This window comes from Cyprinus carpio, chromosome B10 (assembly GCF_018340385.1).
Source record: "Cyprinus carpio isolate SPL01 chromosome B10, ASM1834038v1, whole genome shotgun sequence".
In the NCBI taxonomy this organism is placed as follows: Eukaryota; Metazoa; Chordata; class Actinopteri; order Cypriniformes; family Cyprinidae; genus Cyprinus; species Cyprinus carpio.
Window position 1 is genome coordinate 9,483,554 of NC_056606.1, and position 16,116 is coordinate 9,499,669.

Here is a 16,116-nt window from a genome sequence, read left to right on the forward strand (position 1 = left end):
TTTAAAAACCCATTTAATTGTTTTTCAATTTATCTAATTAATGTACCTATAATAAGTATCTTCAGCGCTAGTATTTCTATAGCTGAGCTGTGCGCTCTTCTAAACGCCTGTATTCTCTAGAGTGGACCATTTTCCACGTATATGATTTACTGAAGCCTGAACCTGAAGCAAAGCAAAGATATTTTCATTGCTTTTACTGTACTGTGTGTTTTTGAGAATTAAGGACAGGATTTGCAAACTGTTTACCAAATCGTCTTTTCAAACTTTGTTTCCGTTTTTTTTTTTTTTTTTTTTTTTTCTTTTCTTCTATACTGTACCATTATCGTTGCATAATAATCCGGAGACTGGAGATTTCGCTGCGCTAAGACTCAAACTTCCTGTGCGTTACACATTTAAGGTCATGTGCCATGCTAATAAATATAGCAAAAGTTCTGTGTGCAGGCGTCGAGACTGTCGCTCACACATGTATTTTTCATTTTATTTAACGCCACAAGCAGTTCAGGGTCTGTATGTCTTGCGCAATCTTAAAATGAGACTCGGCGAGGGTAAACCTGCATGTTATCATAACTGTATTTAAAAGTAACTCTCATCCAAAGAAAAATCAGTGTTTTAATGTAATATATGGCTTTATCATTGACAAAAAAAACAACTGCTGATTGTATTTGATTGTTGCCGCCTCATTTGCTTGAGATGAGGCAAGCGCTCAGTCGGCGAAGTAGTCATGTAGACACTCTGTAACGAAGAAAAAACGCCTCTGTTAAGTTAACGCTTTACTTTTTGCGATATAAAACACCTGAGAGAGGCCTACGACCTTAAACAGGTACCAAAAGTCGATGAGTAGATCATCATGACCACCTTTTTGTGTCCTCTTTTAAAGTGTTTGTCTTTTCAAGTCTTTGTTTCATGTAATGAGCCTCTGCAAACTATTTTTTTTGTTTAGTTTCCTTCATGTTTAATTTAAAAGGGGATGTCTGGTGTGAGAGAGTCCGGGTGGGTTTTGTTTGATATCGGAGAGGAATGGGGGTGTTCAGACCACTGACCCCATTTTAGGAGGGCTTCTGTTAAAAATTCCAAACATATCTTGCAGAATCTACAAAAAAAAAAAATATGTTTGACATTGTCCATTAAAACGGAAAAAATTTAAGTAAAATGAAATATAAAAAATGTGGGGGGAAAAAAAACTGGTGTTGTTTCTTTATTTCTTTGTCCTGTTTGATTTGTGTGTTTTTTGGGAAATTGGCCCGTTTCCAGATTCTTCACCCACTGTATTGCATCTGCTTTTAGCGTTTGAGCGGCTGATTGATGGCAGACTTATGTTTTGTGAGACCGGCTTTGTCATTTTCTCTTCTTTACCCATGTCTGTGCTCGTCAAGGTTTCCTATGATTACAACGTTCACATTTTGCACATTTTTGCTTGAAGGACAGCTATTGTATTGTTACCTGTCTGAACACGACCCACACACACATGCACATGCCAAGCGAGGCTGAGATTGAATGATATTTGTGCTTGAGATGAAGAATGCACAGTAAGACAGTGTTATCTAAAACTATTTGAAATAAAATATAAATATTAAAAAAGAAAGTTCAACTTACATGTTGCATTAGAATCTAATTGATATTAAATATGTATAAACCTTAGTTATTTCATTATTTTAGATCCTTCCATGTAGTCTGATTAAATGTGGAATGTTCATGTTGTTTATGTCCATAACATGAGGTCATCATCTGAAAAGCTCAGTTTCAAGCCCGAAGGTCTTGCTGAATGGCGTTTTAGACTAGTTTTTCAGCTTCACACACACTCGTGTGAAGGATGTAGCTGAATACAAAATAAAATCGCACTTCTGTTTTATTGAAAGGCCTTGAAATGAAGCACGCCCTCAAAAAAAAACATTTGTTGCACCACAGAATATTTCACAAGCGCCTATTTAATGCAATTATAAACCCTGCTCGTTCCCGACCAGCCTGAACAATTCCCAGAAATGCTAGGATGAAAGGATGAATGTCAGTTTCTTACTAGTCATCAGCACATAGTGTGGAACATGCATTGAAAGTCCTGCAGGAAAACAAACCTCTCTTTTATTAACTGGACATCTAGTTATTACTTTTAACCGCTCAACCCAGTTATGATTGCAATTATACACACGTGTTTAATTAGTATTTTAAACATAAGCTCTTTTCATGTGAAGGTGAAAACTTAGTTAAATATGAGCCCGTGAAATCATTTTTATTGAATCGCTGAATTAATATTGTCTTATTTGACCTGATTATCTATTTGTTGATGCAGCAGTCCTGTCAGGAACAAGTTTTCCAGTTACTCTCTCTGGAGAATAATACAATGTATGAATCATCAGTTTGATTGGAAATGAGAAAAATAAAGGTTCTTTGTTGGTTTCTGTGGTTCCATGAAGAATCTTTAACATTTATGGAACCTTTGCAAGGATTTTTTACACTCTTGAAAACAAAGGTTCCAAATGAGTTTTCATGATGCGATAGAAGATCCTTTTTTGGTTTCCCAAAGAATCTTTCAGGGAATGGTTCCTACAAGAACCATTTTTTTTTAGTGTGAAGAACATTTTAATAAGCTGAAGGACCTACATCATCCACTCGCTCGTGAACGTGCTTATGGCAGTTAGCTAGAGATTACGGTTTATAAAGTTTTAAATATGGATATTTTTCTTACACAAAGTAACACTTCGCTTCATAAGGCCTTTTTAAGATGTATGGTTGCACTTTTTAGGGCTTTCAGATCTCAACTCCCATGCACTGCCATTATAAAGCTTAGACAAGCCAGGGTGTTTTTTAATATAACTCCAATTTGTCTGAAAGAATCAAGTCATATACACCTAGGATGGCTTGAGGGTGAGTAAATCATGAGGTAATTTTTATTTTTGGGTGAACTATCCCTTTAAACTGGACACTTTAAACTCTTGTGGAATGGAAAGTTTCATTGGGTATTCATGGTACCATCAATGGCATAAAGTACCTTCATTTTCAAAAATGTTTGGTTGAAAACTTTAATTAGATGATTAAAATGTTCAGCCTAACATGGTGTTGCTGCAAAAACCTTTTTGGAGCCTGAATTAGTCATTAAAACTGTACAAGACATGGGTATAAACTACTGTGTTAACTATTGTCCAAACTGGACATAAGCCTGTGAGACAGCCTGTGGTTCTTGCAATATATTTGCTTTTAATTGCATTAAAGCAAAGAATATGTAAATATGACATCATGGTCAAACATTTATATAGAACATTTCTTTCTCAGACCTTTTCAGCCTTCATTTGAACAGTTGCTAATGTAAAAAAAAAAAAAAAAGTTGAGTAAACTAGGCCATTTCTCTTTCATCATTTGCATAGCCTCTGGAGAACGAGATCAACATTGAGGTATAATGGTGATGCTGATGGCCTAGCAGCATAAAGATATGAAGCCACAGCTTTTACTTACAGAGGCAAATGAGGGATCTAGTTCTCTTAAATGCTCATGACGAACTCGAGTGTTAAGTCAATAGTGTTTAACTCAAGCGAGTGGAGGGCGCCCTCTTTTTGAACAGTGAGGTGTTGCAGGATCACATTAGTGGCTTTACAGTGCTTTCTGTAGGTGCGTAGGTGGATTGGAGCGGTTATTCAGGCTTGTTGCTGTGATTTGCTTCACAAGCTCATTTTTTATAATCTCCTGAAAGCACATTGTCCCTGTAGAGATGCTATTGTACAAACTGCAAACTGGCTTATTTAATGTAAGCCAGTCTCATCCATTATGCTCAATGAGAAATGAGATTATCTAATCCAATAGATGAAGTACAGTCATCATGTTGAGTATTTAATCTGAGAGATCATTTATCTGTACCTGTAATAATGCTTTTGTAATCTGATGGCAGCGGATGCTTTTAAAAATCTCTCTTCTATTCATGTGCACATCACTTTTTTTTTTTGTGGGGGAGAGCTATTTTATTTTTCTTTTTTTTTTTGTTATGTAGGGGATGTTGTTGTTTTTTGTTATAGTTTTATATTGTACTCATCACTTTCCTCAATGTACAGGAAGACAAGTGAAAGAAATCAACCCACATTCAACAGACGTCTTGGTGGTGAGCTATCAGGAGCTAAATACAAGAAACACATTTCAGGAAGTGAAAGACCTTCAACATTTATATGAGTGTTAGAGAGAGATGAATAAAAACTGGCTCTCTTAACCAAAGCTACACTGTAGCTGAATTAATACAAGTCAATCATGCTCACCTAGGCTTCATTTATTTGCATACAATGTAAAATATTACAGTTTAAAATAATAAAATAAATAAATTCTATACACAATATTTCTTGTCAAAAGCAGCTCAGGTTTTATTTATTTGATGATATGCATATCAATGTGTGTACTTAATAGCAGTAGCCAAACAGTTGGAATCCTGCAACTGCCCATTTTGGCGTAAACGCTTTGCAGAGCATTATTGACCACCCACACACACTGGCTCAGCTACTTTTGGCTGTTCTTTGTCATTTATTTCTCTTAATCTTGGACTGTCTTTATCAAGGCTGTTCTCTAGTTGAGAATCCTTCTGAAAGCTCATGTTTACTCGTGTACCCTATACAAGAGCCAGATTATAAGGCTTTGATTTTTATAAATGCAGCTTGTGCTGTTGAACACGAGGCTGTGCTGTATTGTGACTGCTAGAGGGTGTTTGTTAGGCACGACACGCAGAACAATATAGGTACGTGATACTTTGGCCTTGATTTTTGCTTTTTTTTTTTTTATGTTTCCTTTAAACAGTATTTTATAAAATTCCATCGCTATGCAAAATAAAAGTCCGTGACATTCTTATTACTTTTATTTTACTGCACAAATTTTAATTTGTTTTTAAAAAGATTTTAAGGCTTCAGGTTGTGCCTTTTTTAGCTTTTTCAAAAAAAAATTAAATAAATTTTAAATCAGGATGAGATTATCTTTTTGTGTGCAGATTTTGCGGTATCCTTGACTCTGATCTGAGCATTTCATATGCGCATAAGAGAAAAAAACATGTGAACAGCTCCACCTGCTGTCTCACTTTTGGACGTTTTAAAACTAGATTGCACAGATGTGGCCTCCTCACATAGGGATGAGCTGTAGTTGAACTGATGTTGGAACTGAGAAACAGTATTTGCATAGATGAGGAAACAGCTGCCTGAACCTATGGTTAATAGAATATTTGTTCACTTTGACTTGATCATTGATTTTTATGGAGCTTATAATAAAAAGAGCATAATAAAATAACATAGCAGCTATTGGTATCCTGCTTAACTGTAGGCTACAGTTGAATCAAATCATTTAGCTATATTTTCAAGGGATGGTTCACACAAAGCAAAAACATATAAATTTACTGTATAAGGGGTTAATTCTGACCTGATAAAGTAATCCTTGGTCAGCATACCAGCCCTGTTTATTCCTCTCGCATTGTGTTCCTCGTACATTCAGGCCGTAGGAATCCGTGCCACAGCAGTTGAAAGGATCCAACCAAAGTGTTCTTTAATTCATTGTTAAGAAACTGTTTGCTAGTGACTAGTTGATTCAACTGAAAGCAAAATCGCATACAAAAACACACACACACACACATTTGGAGTTCGTCATATTCTAGTGTACTTCAAAGAGTGTCCGTGACAATTATTGGTCCACATTCGAAGCAGAAATGCTGCACAACACAAAATCATGTAACACTTTATTTTAAGGTGTCCTTGTTACACAAGTTACATGTAGGCCTATTACTATTATAATAACAATAAATTATGCATAATTACATGCAAGTAACCCTAAACCTAACCCTATACCCATATAGCAGGTACATGTAGTTCATTAATAGGCCTATTACTCAGTACTTACAGTAAATGTATAATTACACTGTTATAAGGACACCTTAAAATTTTAGGGTGACCAAACGTGCCATTTTCCCAGGACACGTCCTGGCCAGGATTTCTATATTGCCTAAAATATCCAGATTTTGGCTTTGGTTTCCTGTTTTCATGAAGGTGATCATTTGACCAATAACATGCAGACATTGCACATAATCGACCAATCGTGGTGCGTGAGAAGGTGGGATCTACAGAGAACGGTCAAAGCAATGCAAATACGCATATTAGTGTTGGACTTGAAGCAGCACTGAGCATATGACATCAAAGTACGGTACTTTGTCATACAACAATTGGTCTGCGCAGTGCAAACAAAGCCAAAGCGTGTATATTTTAGGTAATATAGAAATCCTGGCCAGGACGTGTCCTGGGAAAATGGCACGTTTGGTCACCCTACCTTAAAATCAGGTGTAACCCAAGATCAGTGAATGTAGACGTATTGTGTGTTTAATGACAACATTAAATTAATATGATATTTTACTGTCTCAGCATGTCCCTCGGTCAGCACTTGTCCCCGTGCAGTGTACTCACATGTGGGCCACTGCTTCAGCGTTACAGTAGCTGGAGCACACGGCACGGAGTGAGTCACATCTCCCGGCAGTACGTCAGGAACACACGGTAACGTTACTGCATAAATAATTCACTTCGCAAACTCAGCATCTGCGTTGTTTCTGTTTGACTCTATACTCTGCAGTTGTGGATGGAAACTCTGTCGTCATTTGCTCACTCTGATGTCGTGTGCCTGACTTCACTGTCGACAGCAGAGAGCGCGCCGGGCTGCGGGAGCTTGTCACGCTACATGCGGCTCTGCTCGTGGGTTGAAACCGCCTCAGCTAGTGCGGTACTGGCAACATATCCTAAAAATACAGGGCACAAGCATCATTGCTTACTTATAACCGCATAGCAGTTTCTTCTTATCGAGAAAACGCAGGACTGAGGCAGAATCAATGTATTCTTCCCACAGCTTAAACCGCTAATTAGTGAAAGCATAAAAAGTAACAAGGGTTACATTAGTTTTCAGTTTTTCCCCTCAAAAAGACTAGTCTGAGTCATCAATTCGATGAAGAAATGTCACGTCCAACTTCTAGGCTAACTTGTGATTAAATAAGTATTTAAATAGTTTATTAAAAAAGTGGACGTCGTTGCATAATTCTTACGTTATTTAACTTGCAAAATCAATATATGACTGCTTCGACGCCTCTGTCGATTTAGTTGATCTTCAATTGACTTCAATTAGCCCAAATTTTACTATCTTTTCAGCCACAAGAGAGCGCTGTTCTCAAGTCACTAAATCTACACTTTGTGAAGGTTCATATTCATTTAGCTTGAGTCAGGCCAAATTGTGTCCAAGTGTTTAAATACGAGCCTAAATGAGGCAGACAGTGGGGGGAAGGGGGGGGGGGGGGAGTTAAAATAAATGACATTAATGAGAGAAGGCATTAGCTGATGATAGGCTACTGTGGAACTTGCGTGGCATTACTGTGGAACAGCTGTTTTCCAGGACTTCTTATCATGGGTGACTGCAGAGGAAGGGCATGTGAAGGAAATAGGTATTTGGTTCTGGACAAATAAGAGTCACTGTTAGTTACTGTTGTCATAACTGCATAACAGTGCCCTTCTGTTGATGGTTTTCAGCCACATTATAATCAGTGAATAACTGGGACTGTATTCAATTTAGCCTGTTCTAAGTAAGAATCCAGTACTTCATGGGAAGTTCGTGTGGCGTGATCCTTCCTTCTATTGAATGAATGAACAGGACAACTAAGATTCTTTTAATGTAGTTTTTTTTTGTTTGTGTATAAATGGGTGGGTTGTTTCTGTATTTATTTGAGTGAATGAATACACACACACACACACAATGTGTCTCTGTGTCTATAATATTCATAGCGTTATGCAAATGTAGTTTTAAACATATTAACGAAAAATGTTTTGATACAAAATTTATTCAGCATTTTTACCACATACAAGACCATCAGAAATACATTCACACATGTCACACCTTATATAGCTTTGTTTATGAAGACATTTTTTATTTGCAATATTTATTTTATAGGACATTGTAAACAGGAAAATGACTGAGAGAAAGGAAATAAAATCTACTCTGACCTGACGGAGGAATGGAACTCAGGTTTTTGTGATGTCCAATTCTCTGTCAAACGCTGTACCACAACACCACCTAAGCATTTTTGTTTGCAGGTGTAGCCTCACATGTATTCAGATTTCCTGATCATATGCCCTGAAGATAATTGTGATTGTATCGCAAACTGTTAATTTGTGCTAAAAATGTAATAAAGCTTCTGGCTGTGTGACCTGATGATTTCTCAGCTGTTGTAATGTCTTCACACACATTTCCTTTCACTCACAACTCAGATTGTGAATGTAGCATTTGGTGCATTTTTAATGAATTTATCTAAGAGAAAATTTGTATTAAAGTTCCTGATCATTTGACCTGATGACATCATACATAATACTTGAACCTGACTAAAGCAGGAATCAAACACAGATTTTTATGATGTGCATTGTTCACTGGCGAACAGCCTACCACAGCTCCACCTAATCATTTTTCTTTTATTTGTATAGCCTCATATATACTCCAATTCTCTAAAACATATGCCCTGAAGATAATTGTGATTGTATCGCAAACTGTTTATTTGTGTTCAAAATTTAATACAGCTACTGGTCACGTGACTTGATGATTTTACTGCTGTTGTAATGTGTTCACACACATTTCCTTTCCATCATACACGAGTCGGATTATGAAAATAACAATTGGTCTAATTTTAATGAATTTTTCCGTCATACAAATCTATTAAACTTCCTGGTCATGTGATCTGATGATGTCACACCAGTTGTACGATCTTCACTCAATCCTGATAAACATCATACATAACTTGGATTTTGGAAATATGATTTTGTATATTTTTGGTGAATTTTTGAAATATTCAAATCCATTTAACTTCCTTGTCATGTGACCACTGCCAAACCCACTGTATTATATTCATAAATACTGGTCAAACACCTCTCATGCAGTAGTTTGTGGAAATTTGTCTCAAACATTTCAAAACATCAAACGTATCAAATTTATATATATAGCACTTAGCTGAATATTTTATTCAGCAGGTAATGCTCAACCACGGAAAAGATGAGTTGGCATCTAAAATTCAGTACTGCCAATATTTTGGAAAAAAAACATATAGTTTTGATGCCGTTTGTTGTGATTCTGAGATTAACTGTTTTATGTTAGTTTGTTAAACTAGTTTTTTCATGTTTTATGGGGAAATGTTTTCAGATTAAAAATGCATGTTTTATTTTGTTTTTAAATTAACATTTGGAATTGAATTGAGAATTGATTTAAAATAAAATTGGATGTTTGTTGATTTTTTTTTTTTTTTTTTTCTTTTTTTTTTATTTTTAACAAATTGGAAAAATGAAACAACTGATATAGATTTAACTTGGAAATTACACTGGAAAATGTTTCATTCATCCATGATCCAATTAAAAAAAACATAGGGTAATGATATCACATCTAATTTATTTTTTAACTTGAGCCAATGAAAAATAAATAACTTGCCCTAAACAATATTTTCTATGTCTATGAAAACTATATAAAAAAAAATCTTAAATGAGAATTTTTGTTTTGATTAAATCTATATTTTTTGTTAAAATCAAAAAAAAAAAATTTAATTAATTGACTTTCTTCAACAAGAAAAATATACTTTGCCAGGTTTTATAAAATAGTTTTTATAGATAGAAAATTTTGTTTAGGGCAAGTTATTTTTTTTTCATTGGATCAAGTTAAAAAATATAGATGTGAATCATTACCCTAATTTTTTTTAATTGGATGAATGAAACATTTTTTTCAGTGAGTGCTATACCATAAAAAATCTTAGTAGGCCTTCCTAGAGCCCTGGGAATGTTTATATTTGTAGGCCTTCCTAGAGAAATGGGTATGTTTGTTCTGTTTCCTCTGAAATTCCTTGAGTATCAGCGTAAGAGCCCTCATTTACTAGTGAAATACATTTTTATAGTAGACCTTTCCCATCATTTAAAGGACTGGAATGGCTTGTGGGAACTAAATATAAACACTTATTGTGAAATTTGATTACACTAGCTGCCAAAAGTACAGTCTGTTTCTTAACTGATTTTTTTTAGAATAGATAGGCTTTGTGTGTGTGTGTGTGTGTGTGTGTGTGTGTGTGTTTTTGTTTTTTTGTGTGTTTGTGTGTGTGTGTGTGTGTGTGTGTGTGTGTGTGAAATTAATAATTGGAATAATCTGACTTACATTAAAAAGTGGAATGAATAGGTTTTGTTTTTGTTTTTGTGTGTGTGTGTGTGTGTTAGCCTAAAGAAATAATTTTTTTCTTTCATATTCAGAAATTTCAGCCATCCTTTGGAGCATTCAAAGAAATGATTTTTTTTTTTTTTTTTTTTAACGGTAAAGATTTATTTAATGAATATTAAATAAGAGACGTGTTCTTAAGTTGTTATATGTTGTTGTTGTAAAAATATTATTTTATTATTTTTAATTATGTGTGGTTTTCAAATTTTGTTTAATTTTTATGTTAATTAAATTATTATTTTAGTATATATATATATATATATATATATATATATATATATATATATATATATATATATATATATATGTATATATATATATATATAAAAAAAATAATATAATATATAAAATAATATATGCTTTACAGTTCTAAATATTTCTCATATATGTTATATGTTTTCTTATATATCTTATTTCTCTAATATATGTCTCTTAATATATAGTAGCATTTTCACTTATATAGTTAACCAAATAGGTTTTTAGTGTAGCATTTTAAATTGTTTTTGGGCTAAAATAATTAACATTTTTATAGTATAATAAATTCATACAAGCCAGGCTTTTAATGCCATGAAAAAAAAAATATTCTTTTCATGGCACATGCACCATAATGTATAAGTACCGTCATGCGGAAAGAACAATCAGTGCTTATCTCTGAACAGTATCTCATTAAAATGAGAGAGTTGCTTGTTGTTCCTCATTCCCAAACCAGCATCACTGATGAGATTAGCAGTCTGCCAATGAAACAGCTTGTTTACTACGTAATGTCCTGCAGGAGTAAGACAAGTGCTGAAATATTTAAAGTTAATGCTAAAATATTAAGTAACACTGGTCATTTTCATAAAGTTTGAAGGTGAACATCATACAGATAAATCCCAAATGCCATAAAACATTTAAACGTTAAACTTGTAGAGATGAAATCATCTGAATTAAGCAATTTAGTAATCTCACCCTGTGTGTCCCCCTCATCATCAATAAAACAGACAGTATGACAAAATAGAAACTCATTTACAACTTCTGTAAAGCAAGAAAACTCCAAAACCCAGTATAATCCCATCAATAATGATGTATAATAATAATGATTTTGATTGAATCAGGTAAGAAAAATAATATTAAACTAAAAAATATTGTTTATCAGTGTATTAAGAAAGCTGTAAATGTAAGTTTTAAAAGAAAATATGTCAAAGCCAACTGTGTAGGCTACTGTTTTAAACCTGTTTTAAAAGTTGATTTTTTTATTTGATTTATAATCAATAGAGCAATAAATAAATTGCTTTTGATATCAATCTTTCCTTAGAAAGCCATGTTTCTAGCATTTGTAAAACTGCATTTTTCCATCTCAAAAATATATCTAAATTACGACCTATGCTCTCAATTTCAAATGCAGAAATGTTAATCCATGCGTTTATGACCTCAAGGTTAGATTATTGTAATTCTTTATTGGGTGGTTGTTCGGCACGCTTAATAAACAAACTCCAGCTGGTCCAAAATGCAGCAGCTAGAGTTCTTACTAGAACCAGGAAGTATGATCATATTAGCCCGGTTCTGTCAACACTGTACTGGCTCCCTATTAAACATCGTATAGATTTTAAAATCTTGCTTATTACTTATAAAACCCTGAATGGTTTAGCACCTCAGTATTTGAACAAGCTCTTGTTACATTATAGTCCTCCACGTCTTCTGTGTTCTTAAAACTCTGGCAATTTGATAATACCTAGAATATCAAAGTCAACTGCGGGCGGCAGATCCTTTTCCTATTTAGCGCCCAAACTCTGGAATAACCTACCTAACACTGTTCGGGAGGCAGACACACTCTTGCAGTTTAAATCTAGATTAAAGACCCATCTCTTTACCCTGGCTTACACATAACACATTAAAACGCTTCTAATATCCAAATCCGTTAAAGGATTTTTAGGCTGCATTAATTAGGTCAGCCGGAACTGGGAACACTTCCCATAACACCCGATGTACTTGCTACATCGTTAGAAGAATGGCATCTACGCTCATATTAGTCTGTTTCTCTCTTATTCCGAGGTCACTGTAGCCACTAGATCCAGTTCGTATCCAGACCAGATGGTGGATCAGCACCTAGAAAGGAGCTCTACAGCCCTGAAAGACAACGGAGACCAGGACAACTAGATGAGCCCCAGATACAGATCCCCTGTAAAGACCCTGTCTCAGACGACCAGCAGGACAAGACCACAGGAACCAGTTGAGTCCTTTGCACAATCGGACTTTTCTGCAGCCTGGAATTGAACTGCTGGTTTCGACTGGCCAGAGGAGAACTGCCCCCCCCCCCGACTGAGCCTGGTTTCTCCCAAGGTTTTTTCTCCATTCTGTCACCGATGGAGTTTTGGTTCCTTGCCGCTGTCGCCTCTGGCTTGCTTAGTTGGGGACACTTCATTTACAGCGATATTGTTGACTTGATTGCAAATGATTGCACAGATACTATTAAAACTGAACTGAGCTGAATGATGACATCATTGAAATCAATGATTAACTGCCTTTAACTGTCATTTTGCATTATTGACACTGTTTTCCTAATTAATGTTGTTCAGTTGCTTCGACACAATCGGTTTTGTAAAAAGCGCTATAAATAGAGGTGACTTGACTTGAATAGAGGTGTGAAATTTATATGAAAATATTGAAAAGTATGCAATATATATAAAAATTATTGTTATTATCAAAAATTATAGATTCGTTAGTAGGCTATACTTGTGTATAATATAAAATTTTAATATAATAATATAGTTAGACTCTTGCAAAAAAATAAAAAAATAAATAACTGCTGCCACTCTAAACTTTCCAGTAAAGAAATACAGTTTTGCTTTCTATCTTGCAATGCAGCGAGTAATGTCATAAGGCAATTTCTCAAATGAACCGAAAGATTTCATTGTTCGAGCTCGCTTATAGGGAGCCAGTAACTCATTAATGTATTCCTAGGTAAGTTGGTTCATCTCTGCGTCAGAACGGAGTTCCTCACCGCGTCCTGCTGTGCAGCGGGTAAAGTTGGGCGTTCACTTACCGTCCGCATGACATCATCTCAAAAGGAATTTCTCGCAAGTCCCCTATAAAACCGGCTGTTATCTCCAACGCTGGAGTCACTGAGAGCACAGCCGCTGCTATCAAACACGGGACGTCTCGAAAACGGTACCGCCATGTCTTCATACGCCTCTTCAGACTCTCGCCGCGTCCGTCCCGCCGTGAGCGGCGTCAAGTTTGACACGGCGCACCGCAAGAAAGCGTCGCCGAACATCTTCGAGAACGTCAACCAAGACGTCCTGGCGAAACTCTTCGAGAAAGCAGGAGACCTGAAGGCGGTGGAGAGAGCCAGGGCCATCCTCGCGCTGCACCAGGATCCTGAGGGCACCTCCAGAGCGCTCATGGCTCTTCAGCAGGATAAGAAGGACAGGTTTATGCTCATTACCGGACTGACGCGCCAGTCGCTGAAGTTTCGTTGAGGGAAGTTTTCGTTGGGAAGCTGTGCAGACGTGTGCACGGAGAAACAAACCGTGATCACTTATGCTGGAGTCTGGTGTTACTCAAGGCTTTGTGCTGAACTTGTGATGGTGTACTTAGTCATGAGTCCAGAGTCATGCTGGCGTGCTGTGAAAATACAGAGAGAGGAGACTCAACTGATCCAGAGCGAGAAAGTTGAGCTTACAGACTCCATGGAGAACATTTGAAATATGGACTGATGCCACGGGTTGTTTATGAATAGTGTCAGTATCAACAGTGTATGTATTGCCATTTTACAGTCTGCTTAAAAAAATAAAATAAAATAGTTTTGATAATCTCATGATTCTCCCTTTTTCTTAAAATGTATTTTCCATGCCAGGCACTCGAGTCAACACAGATAATAAAATATGTGAAATATTTATAAATATTGCTGAAAGCATTTAGTGAATGGATGTCTGCAGGGTGGTTTCTAAGTAGTTTCCAGCTCCATCTGTTAAATTAAGAGTTGACAAAACAGCCATTTTTTTTTATGCGCACATGCTTTACATGTTCATTCATATGTAGGCTACCAACATAAGGGTAATAAGGTAAAAATTCAGTGATAGAAAATAAAAGACATAATTGCATATTAGAATAAAAACTAATATTGATTATAATAGGCTAGTATCCTCAGGATCGAGAACGTTTTAATTAATTTAATAAATTTTAATTAAGTAATTTAGGATTTTAAGGTGCTCTCACATTTACAGATGATCGGGCAAAATCTAGTCAAGAATCCGGCTGATTGGGAATGTTGCATGAGAGAAACAATTCCCAATGCAGATTTCCTGTTGAGTTTATTATATTTATTATTATTATTATTTTTATTTTTTTGCCCAAAAATGTGCCCCTTTAACCAAGACAATGCTGCTTGGCTTGAAAGTGACCTGTGCTTCATGTTGCACTATTGACAATAAAATAGGCTTATCTTTTCATCTGTGAAATTTCACTAATGTAACCTCTCCTTTACGTGTGATTTTATGGTCATATAGGCAACGTGAAATCATAATGTCTTAAGTTTGATTAAATAAAGAGACTTTAATTAAATAATCTCTCTAACCTCAAGATTAGGCTACTGTATAAGCCTACTTAAGGCCAGCTCACACCAAGAACAACTAGCCTTCACACCAATGGACAATAAGGTTCTCAGCGAGCTGCAGTTCTGTCGTCTGCCCCTTTAAAAGCTCGAGATCTTTATAGTCTTTATAGTGTATCTCCAGGCCCAGGATTGGGCACCCCTGATATAAAACAACCTTTAGTGCAAACATAGTAAATATATTCCAGACAGAGAATCATTTTCATTTACACTTTCTATTAATACATTTTTTAATGTAGTTTGTAAATTAGTCAATAAGACTTGTTGGACATTTGCACTCAATGTAGACAGAAATATGTTTTCGGAGAAAAAAAAACACTGACAATAGTGTTGTAGGCCTGAGATCTAGTAGCCCCATTACTTTATAGTGAGTAAACTATTTGATGCGAGAAATCTTTTCAGCCAAATTTTCAGGCTAAATCATCAGAGTCCCATGCAGCAGATATCATGAAACTAATCGTGTCTGTTCTCTGAGATAAGGGTGTTTTCTGATGTTGACAGTCTGATCCGCCCATTGCTATCCATCAGCAACAGTCAGTTACTTCTAGTTTAATCCAGTTTTCACATTTAAAGGTAGATGTAAGTGTGGGTCAGAAATATGAAATTGTTTTGTTTTTATTATGTATTGAATATGATATGTATTATATTACTTTTCTTTTTTTTTAAGGATGTTGGTAGTCTGGCCCTTCTCACATGCTTTATTTCATGACACAAAAGCAAAACAGTTTCACCAAAATTACGTTTAGGGACCAAAACTACTGTTTACTGTTGGATTGACTCTATAATGAAGTTAAAAGCTCAGATTTTCTTTGTCTCTAGAGGTATTATTACTACAATAGCAGTTTATTTACAGTCAAACAGAGGATCACATTACCCTGAGTCTAATCCATCTGTCTACACTCATTTAGTCTGGCTTAAAATACTCTCAAATTACTTTTTGTTTTTATACACCCAACCACATTAAAGTGATTTGAAGCTAAGAAAGCTGAAAGTAGACTTTTCAAGTATATATTCTCACAAACACCAGTAAGGTGTCAGCAACGCCTTGTGCAATAATTATATTTATAAATGCATTATAAATTGCAAATTATTTTTATTAGAAATAACCTTGTTTATAACCTAATAATATTATTGTGTTTAAATGTATACATTTAATATATTTACAGCTGAAGTCAAAAGTTTACATACACCTTGTAGAATCTGCAAAATGTTAATTATTTTATCAAAATAAGAGGGATCAAAACGCGTTATTTAGTTCTAACCTGATTAAGATATTTCACGTAAAAGATGTTCACATATAGTCCACAAGAGAAAAT

At 35.3% G+C, this 16,116-nt stretch overlaps 1 protein-coding gene across 1 annotated transcript; it reads left to right on the top strand.

Annotated features, from left to right (window-relative positions):
• Positions 1-13,201: 13,201 nt before the first annotated feature.
• Positions 13,202-14,005, top strand: LOC109074102 (transcriptional and immune response regulator-like). The gene has a single exon (XM_019090149.2). It carries the CDS (start codon positions 13,365-13,367, stop codon positions 13,665-13,667), a length of 303 nt encoding a protein of 100 aa, XP_018945694.1. The 5' UTR covers positions 13,202-13,364; the 3' UTR covers positions 13,668-14,005.
• The last annotated feature ends 2,111 nt before the right edge of the window (positions 14,006-16,116 follow it).

What these genes read in the sequence shown, in the direction of transcription:
- LOC109074102 (XM_019090149.2), top strand. Translation starts at nt 13,365, where the DNA reads ATGTCTTCATACGCCTCTTCAGACTCTCGCCGCGTCCGTCCCGCCGTG.